This window comes from Charadrius vociferus, unplaced genomic scaffold, assembly GCF_000708025.1.
Source record: "Charadrius vociferus isolate BGI_N301 unplaced genomic scaffold, ASM70802v2 scaffold214, whole genome shotgun sequence".
Taxonomy (NCBI): Eukaryota; Metazoa; Chordata; class Aves; order Charadriiformes; family Charadriidae; genus Charadrius; species Charadrius vociferus.
This window is the reverse complement of record NW_009647955.1, coordinates 2914165-2924267: the sequence shown is the minus strand read 5'-3', so window position 1 is coordinate 2924267 and position 10103 is coordinate 2914165. Positions and strand designations below refer to the sequence as shown.

Here is a 10103-nt window from a genome sequence, read left to right as displayed (position 1 = left end):
TAAACTAATAAAATATGGCTGTGCAGCCAGAACCAGCATCTGACCTCCCGCGTCCTTTTTTCCCTCAGAAAAAACTGAAGACAGTTGCCCATCCTTGATGTATTCCATATCAGCTGCCAAATGTGCACTCCCCCTCTCAGACACAATCCCAAAATAGGTTGTGATGCCTTTCCCGTTGACAAAGCCATAAGTCATGGTGAGCAAGACACACTCAACATCCTCCAATCAGTTAAATGAAAAGAGCTTTCCCCCTCTGTTTCCCACTGCTTCAGCACTCATTATGTCTCATATTAATTAATATAGGCACTAGGAAGTGAGATGATAAATTACAAAAACCCATTAACCTGATTCTGTCCAAACTGGTGACATACGGCAACTTGTACGTTAGACAAATCTTCCTTGCTAATATGGGAGTTCTCATGTCTGAACTCTGTTAAAGCAGCAGCCCCCAAAAAAATATTTTTCATGTATGTACGTAAGGAATGTATATCGGCGTGCGTGGACAGTACATGCCTATGGGAACATCAGAATTCATTAAATCAGTCTGATATGAGATATATTGAACAGGTTCCATCTGACGTCTGTTACTGGGTTGTTCTGTCCACTCCCAAAGGAGTGAATCATATTGACAGGTTGAATTATATCTCAAGAGATATTTTTCTCCCCTCCTCCAAAGGCCATTTGCAATCATGGCACATCCACTGCCTCTTAAAAGTGAGCTCATCTGGCACTGGGTTGCATTGAAGTCCTCCACTGTGCCTGAAGGAAGAACGCTTTTGGGTGGTGGGAACATGGAGAAGATGTGGTCTGTGCAGCTGTCCCTTGGAGTGCTAACCATCTTGACCATGACTGCATATGTCCCATCTGCACATGGAGAGCCTTTTTTACTACAAGGTAAGCTGGAATACAGACTAGGTGACACAGGTAGGTGGTTACCTTTTTGCTTTGCTTTGCTGCTTGTCATGGCCACGCAACGGTTTCTTAGCCATGAAAGAAAATAAAGTGAACCTTGAGCTGTACTAAACAATCAATGAGCATGGGTACTACCCAGAGACTTGCTCATATTAGGATGAGCTAAAGCTGTCCTTCTGGTCTGCAGCTGGTTGTATGACACATTCTGCTAATCAGTAAAAATATCAGATCTGGTGAAATCTGGTAAGGGTAGCTCTTTCTCTCCCAAAAGAAAATTTCCAAGGAAAAACATTAAAATATCAGAGGGTAGCAATTCCAGTATGCACCATATGAGATTTGACAGCTCATAAATGTCAGTAGTAGGGTGCTGCTGAACTTTTTTTATTCACAAAACTTCTTTTTATATGTTCTTCTCCCATAATTTAAATTAATCTTAGCTTGAACTTATTCTGCAGGGAAATGTCAATCATTAATCTTCTTTCTTAAAGAGACTTGGCAGTAGAAAAAAAAAAGCGCAGCTAAATATAGGCTTGAAAATAACATTGCTTTTCAAATGATTTTTCCTCTTATATCACCTATTTATTTTTGTAATGACAACCAAAACATTCCTGAGGCCACTCTATCTAAATACTGCTTCTGTTCAGTTTTTACTAGTGTGTTTATAGGCTGTTTTTTCTTCTGTAGCAAATCCCCCAAATGACTAAAAGTAGCTATTTTAAAATCATAACTGTCTTCCAGACTTAGGAACGAGGTTTATAGCACTCCACGCTAACTGTAAGTTTTACACAGCGTGTAGCTGTGCTAACTCCCTCGGGTTTATTTCTAGAGATCGCAATCAGGATCAGCGGCTTCAGCCACAGCGCGGGGCAGGGTTGAGTCTGGGCAAATACTTGGAGCATCGCTTTGGCCAGAGCCCCTCTGCTTCTGCAGATTTATGCGACTTTAGCTGGTGGAGCTGATTCCCACATACTCTTGAGCGTCCTTAAAGCTCATCTGGTACAATGTTTTGTTTCACGCGTGTCAAAAATAATCGCATTCATCCCACCACAGCTGTGATGGCTATACGAGACCATTTTCTCCTTTCTCACCTCCTTGAAGAGAGTGAGTGGAAGTCCTAAAGATCCTGGAGGAAGAGAAAATAAGCCTTTCTGCACGATTTCCTAGTATTTTCCATGGATTCTAGGGCTTTGTAGGGTCTTGGGGTGGGGCAGGGTTGTTCAGATCAAAGATTTTGGGGAATGGCTGTTCTTCCTGTAAACTGTGGCTCTCATTCTGTCATTATCAAAAATGAATGCAACACTCGAGTTTCAGATGATTCTGGAAATGTGTTCAGCAGAGCTGGGAGGGTCTCAGAGCCTTCAGGGCTCTGATTAGTCCCATCCTCTGTGTCTGTTGGTTTCTGCTGACCCCTTGACCTTCACAGCCATTCATTTGAGGGCATAGCCACAACCACTAAAGGAAAACCACTGAGAAAGCTCCCTAAAGGGGCTGTCTCTGTTCATTCAGGTCTCTGATTAGTCCCATCCTCTGTGTCTGTTGTTTTCTGCTGAACCTTTGACCTTCACAGCCATTCATTTGAGGGCATAGCCACAACCACTAAAGGAAAACCACTGAGAAAGCTCCCTAAAGGGGCCTCAGAGAGGTCCAAATTGCTTTAGGACAGCAGCCTGGGGAGGTTTTTCCTGGAAAACAGAAAAATTCTGCGTGGCCTACGGCTACTGTGAGAGGCTTCTTTGGGGATAAAGAGGCTCGCTTTAAACTCCTCCACACTTTGGCTCTGTTCAGGAAGAATCTTTTAATACCACTGGCAGTCAGACAGAACAGCCCCAAGGCTGAGCGAGTGCGAGAACAGACTGCGGGGCCGTAGGGCTTTTCAGCTCTGGTACCCACACGTCAGTCCTCACGAGGAGCCAGTTCCCACCTCTGTTGGCCTTGGGAAGGTGGGTGGTGTAAGTGGGGGGAACACCTGCAGTTTTGAGAAGAGGATCTCGTGGTTTGCTGTCTGGCTTTGCAGAGGCATCCGCTACAGCCGCCTTGCAGAAGAGGTCAGGACTGTCTAAATCAAGGTGATGTCTCTGGCTCTCTGCAGCCAGCCGCGTTGATGAGGCTGCAGTGATACTGGCCAGCAGCCCGGAGCTGGCAGGGAGGCCTCCTCCATCCTGCACCCTTTTGCTGCACAGCCCTCACTGCCTGGACATTTTATTCTGTGCTCACACATCTTCCTCTTCCCCCAAGCTCCTTCCACCCTGACAAAGTGCTGACAGGAGACATTTTCCTTCCGCTTCTCAGCCTTCTTAATTATTGTTTTAATGTTGGGGGCTGAAGGGTCCACCCTTTTTGTCATTAGAGATCGAGAAAGGTGTGTTTTATGTGCCACAGAGAACCGAGTGCTTCCGGAGAGAGAAGACACAAATCATGAGGACACACTGCTGACTCTGCTTCTTAATAAGAAACTCGCATGGCGGAGACCAGAAAATATTGGTAAGCGAAGGGGATGGGAGATCTCAGCTTCCTGAATCTGTGTTTGCATGAATGCAAGGAACCGGCTCCTCAGGTTCCTCAGAAATACCAGCTGCTCAGAAAGTGGAAGCACCCAGTATGGTGCCTACACATGATTAATGTCAGATGTTCTCCGTCATGGGGGTCCTGGACCTGCTTTTGCAATGCCATGTAAAACTGCCCAAAAATATGCACCCCAGGTCCTCAGACGCTCCGCACTGAGCTGGGAAGGGAGCATGTGTGTGTACGTAAGTAAGAACAAGAAGAGATGCTGCTGAGTCCCTCTGTTGTCCCCGAGATGTTGTTTGCTCTGCCTGGGGCATGGGCCAGCCTTAGGAGTCACCTTTCCACCCACACCCCATACAGCCCCATGTGCCTTTGAGATACAGCTCCATGTCTTGCTGGCACGCTAAAACCAGCAGCACCTTGTGAGCACACAGGGCAGTGGGGAGGCATCGAGATTTTGCAGAGATCACACGGCTGAGATCCCTTGGGGTGAGGTGTAGGTTGGGACAAGGGTAGAGGCAGCTCCTGGCCTGAGCCAGAGCCCCGGCTACTGCTGGAAGAGGTTGAGACAACAGGGTTTTCCCACACAACGGAGAGTCCAAAGGTGGGCCACCTGGAAGCTTTTCCTGTCTGCCCTCTGTGAACAGACACCAAATTTAAAGCCAGTCGCATGTGGCTAAACTCAGACCCACCGAAGAGAAACTCGGGCTTTCCGTGACACTACGCGCAGCCGTCACAAGCGCCATGTGGATTACAGGGGTCAGCTATTCCCACGGCCATCGCAGCCAGGGGAGGGTTTGGGCCGTATGTGGTGGTCTCGGAGCAGGAAGCTGCTCTTCCCTGTGAAAACAGCCAAGAACGGGGCCCAGCAAAAATTTTGCTATGAAAATCCATTCGTCAAAATGACTCAGCGCGCTTCCCCAGCCCCTTGTTAATGCAGCGAGGCAGTGGTTAAACAATCCTGGGACAAATAAATAAACATAAATAAATCAAGTCCTTATACTAACAAAGGCATTCTTCTTGCAAAGGGGATGCATTCAAGAACTAACATTTTTATGATTGGTTTATGGATTATTGCACTTATTACTCCTAGAGGAAAGGCTGCATTTTATGCCAGACAATTGAATATAATGAATCTCTGAGCAGTGCACAGACAGAGGATTTACAGCAGGCAGTTTCTCAAGGCTTCATCCATAAATTAACTTCCTTCCCCCTGCCTGAGATAATCTGTTCCAAATTTCGACCGCTGATCATTTTCTATTCATAGCAGTCATTGGCCAAGCTTATGGTTTGCAGAAAGGTGAGCCAAAATAGGCACCTGAAACTCTGAAAGAGGTAAAAATGTGTAGTATAATAATAATAATAATAATAGTAATAGTTGTCATCATCATCATTTTTTAAGTGGCAGTTTTCACTCGTAGTTATGCAGGCCTGGTTGCCTCTATCTCATCGATAAGTAAAGATGTGCTAAAGAGGAATCTGCCTGAGGTCATGGATGGCAGTGCCAGGAACAGATCCCCCACCTCCCGACTCCCAGCCCATCCCCAGACCGTTTCTCAAACCGAGCCCTGATGCAATGGATTTGCTTAGGAATTGCTACTTTTTCTCTCAGATTAATATTTGTCAGAAAATACTCAGGATTTTTCGGCTGAGTTGTTTCCTTCTTGGAGGAGAAACTGAGAAGGCAGGCAGCTCTTTCTTGGCACCCTCCTGCTCGGTTTCAAACATCTTTAAAAAAAGCCCAAGTCTGGCAATGTGTCTGCGTGCTGAAGTCTTATCTGAAATCAAGGGGAATTATGTTCTAAATCCCCCTGGAGATGCAGACCAATGCCTGCTGCCACGAGAGGAGCAGACAAAGGAGGCAGCTCCAGGGCCGGTTTTTGGCTTTCTTGTGGGGCCCAGCAGAGGCATTCTTTAGTTCTTTCCTGTCTCTTCTGCTTATTTTAGTGCATTTTTTTTCCCAAACTGGCACTTAAAACCAGCTGATCACTTTGTGTTCCCCTCCCAGGAGAACTGCTGTAGTCCAGTCACTCAGCTTTGACTGAGGTCATTTTGTGGTGGTGCTTGCCATTGTTTCATCTACCTTATTAAAAAAATTAACTGTTTTATTCAGTTTGAATCTGGAATAAGATATTCAGTCCTCAAGAGGAGTGAGATATGAAATCCCCCATCCCTTCCTGCAGCTTTCACTATTGCTAGTCCAGACCCTTCCCAATTCAGCTGGGGCTTTTAGATCCCGTTCATAGGCACCTAACTCTCCCCGTGTCCTGGATGGGGTATCTCAGGACAGTTCGTTCATCCATCTGCACAGCTTTTTGAGAGTCCAGTTCAGTACTGCTCAGCCGTGAGATCTCAAAGTCTGATCTATGAAGCTGGTCCCCAGGTCCCTGTTCTCCCCTGACATGGAGACGTGTGGAATCTGTGCACTCACTGCTGTTACTTTTCCTGGCTCTACTCTGCCAACCCTGATGTTTGCTGACTTATAAAGCAGTAAGTTATGCTAGGCTAAAGCTGTGCCTTCTGACTTCTTCCTGCGTGGGTGATGTGGGGATAAACAAGTCTTAAAGGAAGCAATAGGAGTTCATATAAATGGCCAATGACAGAAAAGCCAGCATTAGAGATTTGCTGTTATGGGGTAAAAATCAAAAAAGCAGCAGAGAGGTTCACCTGAGCTGGTATCACACAGCGGGTGACCTTGTTGGGCCAACTCCCCTAGAGCCTGGTGAATGATGAAGACGACTCCCTCGTAATGGAGAATTAGGATAAAGTCCCATAGAATTCAGCAGAAAAAGCCCGCTTTTCTGTCGCTGTTTCTGCTGCCACAGTTTTGGAGATCACTATCAGGAAATAAATGACAGCTAGGTCTTTTTTTGTCAACCACTGAAGAGGTTAAATGAAGAAACTGTTTTGGATTTGAGCTTTGGGAAGCAATGCAGATACTGATGTTACTCTCTCCCTTCTCGCAGACTGGGAGCTGGCAAAGAAATTTGAAGAGCTTGAACAGGTGAGAGAAGCGACTGCCCGGACACATATATGCATACTGTTGCATGAACAGCTAAACAACTGTGCATGTTGTCTTTATGCCCTATTCTTCTGTCTTTACATCCTGTTACTCTTCATTCTGCTGCAGTAATGTAAGCGTGTATCACACAAAGGGAAAAGCAGAAGTCGGGCTAAAGAGCACGGAGAGGGGGGACGATAAAAGGCGAGCAAGGCTGTAGACTAGTGCAGTAAAGGCTGAGGCAGCTCTTGCCTCTGCCACCAGTGAAAGGGCAGCGAGGGCCAAGCCAGGGAAAAAAGAAATGCCAAAGGAAATCTCCATGCCAGAAAAGGGAGGGAGAAGGGGAGGTCTTGCTGCCCTCCTGGGCGTTGCAGCAGCTGGCTGCATCTGGTAACGGGCTCAAGTTAGAGGGATAGCCCCTGCACACCTCATCCAGGCTGGTTTTTGGTTGGGCTCTTTACTAGGAAGGGAGGCCCGACGCAGGGTCGGAGCCCTGCTGTGCTGTGCGGAGTGTCCGCACACACGGATAACCAAGTTACACCATCTTACACCAAGTTCATAGCGACAGGGAAAGCTGTGCAGCGCCCTTGACATGGATCCCACTGTGCCCCAAACCCCACAGGCAATGGAAGCCCTTTTTCGCCTTTCTCAGGGCAGATCCAGCTCTTTGTGTGGATCCTGGAGGTCCCGCTGGGTTCCACTTGGTGTTTTTCACTTCAGACTGAAAAACCACAGCGCGGCACGCCAGAGGGAAGTCTGCCAGCTCCTACCCTAGCCTCTTGCTCCAGTGCTGAGGGACAGTAAGCTCTGTCTTCCTGGGAGCAACGCTGCCAGAACAGAAGTCTAGATGATGGCCATAGATGTTCCCAGTCCACTAGAAAGAGTAGCTACAGGTGGAAAAGAAATACTGTGGACTTTCCACATTATAACCAAGGGTAGTTAGCGAGAGCTGGGGGGGAGGGAAGGGAAGGACAGCCCAGAGCAATGGAGTGGGGATGCTGTCTGCTGCAGTGGGTGGATACCTGGAGACCTCCTGCCCCAGCACTGACTTATCTCTTACTGGTGCAATGCCATTCTACACAGCCTCCCCTCCACAGGGGTTTGCACCCTGGGGTGGGGGAGAAGAGCAGTGGGTGCCTACACTGCTGCCACGAAACAAGCAGCTTAGTGGAGGACGGACTTGAGGGGAAGTGGGAGTGCTCCAAAGGCAGATCCTCCTGGAATGATCCTGCTCCAGGGAAAACCCCATCCTGCCCAGTGCTGCTGCCAGCCAGGCTGCCTGCACCTCCTGCCTCTGAGCCACCCTGTGCTTGCCAGCACTGCTGCGGAGCTCCTTGTGATGGGGCATTTTGTTTACTGCTGTGTTTGTTTTTAAACAGCTGGAGAAGTTGAAGGATCAGCTCTCAGCTGAGGAAGGGTCAGAGGTGGCTTATGCCTTGGAAAGTCTCTCAGCATCCCAGCCCAAAAAACGCGGTAGGTTTTGGGTTAGAGCCCTGCAGTCATCCTGTCCAGCTCTCATCTCCAGGGCTTCCTTTATGCAACAAAGACAGTGACCGTAAACATGCCCCAAATATGCTGAAAAACAGGTTGGCAGCTTTTCTAGCAGTACCGGCCCTCTCTTGTTAATGGCTGGCTGGTTTAGCCACTGGTGAGAAGGACTGTGTACCCAACCCTGTCTGCTGCCGGGGCAGATACATCGGGTCTGCACTCCAAGGACCTCACTGGGGGCAGTCAGTGCTGCATCCCTCTTTTCACAGAGGAACATGGGTTATATGGGCAATGAGCGCCTGTCCTGGAGGAGGTGAGTTCTGTATGAGCACGTCCCCGCAGTGCACTCCTCGCTTTGCTGTGGGCACAAAGCTAGTGCTGAAGGCATAATGAGGCATGTGGACGGCATGCTTTGCCCTCTGCCAAGGTCACTGCCTCCCTACAGAGAAAAAAGGAGCACTTGTTTGTACTGCTGAAAAGCAGCTAAAAAGGATGTGGAAATCAACCAAGAATGCAGGGAGCTGAGATCTGCTAGGTGCCCCAGATGGTCTCCATGCTTTGTCCAGTCCGTATCCAGTGACTCGGGAGCACGTTGCACCAGTGCTCCCTCAAGGCTGCCCCTGACACGCACACAGACGATGCCATTCACACTGGCTTTCAGTGGATTCCTTCACAAAGCAGTGGCAGCTGTAAACCAGAAGTCGCTGATGACAGATCTCGCCTGAAAACAAAAGAGTGCTGCCTTTACCCCACACGCTCGGTGTGTGTGCAAGCTGACGACCTGCCAGACAGCCAAGAGAAAATCCCTTTGTGCAAGGCTTGCTTAAGTGCTTAGGTGATCCTTAGACAATCTGCAATTTATAAGCAACCCTGGAGGCTGTCATTAATTTGGCTAATCTAATTCATGCCCCCACCAGTCTGGAAGGTTCAAATGCAGATAAATCTACTTCCTCCTGCCAGGTTTAAATCAGATTCTGCCAGACATTAAAGCAGAGAATCTTTGCCTTCATCTAAAATCTTTCCAGTCTGGGAGGAGCTCATGTCTCAGCACGAGCACTGCTGATTCAGTAGAAGCTTTCTCCCAAGATCCTGCTTTCAAAAACCAGGTAGAAATCTCTTCTTATACTTGACAATAGGAGACCCACACAGGATTCAAACAACAGGGCATGCTGGTGGTACAGCTATTTTTTCCAACACCAAAATGTGCATGTGCATCCTTCCCTAATCTATTCTTCTTAGAAGATCCTACCGAGATCAGTGTTGTTGGGAGGACAGTTAGCAGCAGAGCGATAGAGTGACTGGGTTTTCAAATAAATTGTAAGGACGAGATCCAGTCTCTCCAAGTCAGTATCCTGCTCTTCCAGTCAGTCACAGGTGAAAAACCCTGCACACGCCTCTGAGGCAGCAAAACTGCCGGCCAGGAGACAGGAAAGAAAAAGCTGATTCCTCATACTGCTGAAGTAAAGCAAAAAGAAAAGCAAATCCTTATAAATCAAGCAACACAGAGACAACTTTTAGATTGCCTCTTTACACTAGAAGCAGCTAAAAGAAATGCTTTCTAAAAGTGTTATATAAAGTCAAAGCTGGTTATTGAGATGTGCCCAGAAGCCACAATGCTGGCTTCACACCCCACTCTCTCAAGACATGGGGTTTTGAAACCCACTCCAGGGCTAGAGTGGGAAGCTGGAAAAAGTCCCTTGAATGCTAACATCCTTCTCTTGTATCCCTTCCCAGCCTGCTTTTGGAAGTACTGCATATGAAGGCTTGCCAGGACTGGAGGATGAAGATGAGCCCTTCCCCAAACTGCCTTGCTGGTTATCAATGTGTTAAGAGTTTGTTCTGTTCTCTTATCGTGCTGCTAACTCGGATGCCATCCTCCATGACCGCACCACAGCCAAGTATAACAGGGACCGTGGCAGGAGCTGGTAGCCCGCTACCACTCTCCACTGTGCCTTCCTTCCAGGTTTAACCTACCATGATCTTCTACTTGGAAGATGCTTCCCACCTTTCCTTGCTGTCCTGTGTGTGCCTTTTGGTCTGCTACCACCGTACATTCTTCCCCTTCTCACCAGGTCCCCATGGACACCAAACACTAACTCAGTTCCCTTGAGCTTGGACCTCTGCCCACATCTGCAGACGCTGCTCACGGTGGTGTCTGGGTTTCCCGTCACCTCCTACGAGCAGGTCTGCGATGACC

At 48.0% G+C, this 10103-nt stretch overlaps 1 protein-coding gene across 1 annotated transcript; it reads left to right on the top strand.

The window, feature by feature from the left end:
- The first annotated feature begins 697 nt into the window (after window positions 1–697).
- On the top strand, window positions 698–10103 carry UTS2B (urotensin 2B). The gene is made up of 5 exons (XM_009883365.1): window positions 698–894; window positions 3292–3393; window positions 6384–6421; window positions 7798–7891; window positions 9641–10103. The coding sequence occupies exons 1-5, from the start codon at window positions 792–794 to the stop codon at window positions 9664–9666; spliced, it is 363 nt and encodes a 120-aa protein (XP_009881667.1). The 5' UTR covers window positions 698–791; the 3' UTR covers window positions 9667–10103.

Bases quoted from the DNA above. Each gene is read 5' to 3' on its own strand.
- UTS2B (XM_009883365.1), top strand. From the start codon at position 792: ATGGAGAAGATGTGGTCTGTGCAGCTGTCCCTTGGAGTGCTAACCATC. The intron at 3,394-6,383 runs GTAAGCGAAGGG...CCCTTCTCGCAG, and splicing joins GCGGAGACCAGAAAATATTG to ACTGGGAGCTGGCAAAGAAA. The intron at 6,422-7,797 runs GTGAGAGAAGCG...GTTTTTAAACAG, and splicing joins AATTTGAAGAGCTTGAACAG to CTGGAGAAGTTGAAGGATCA.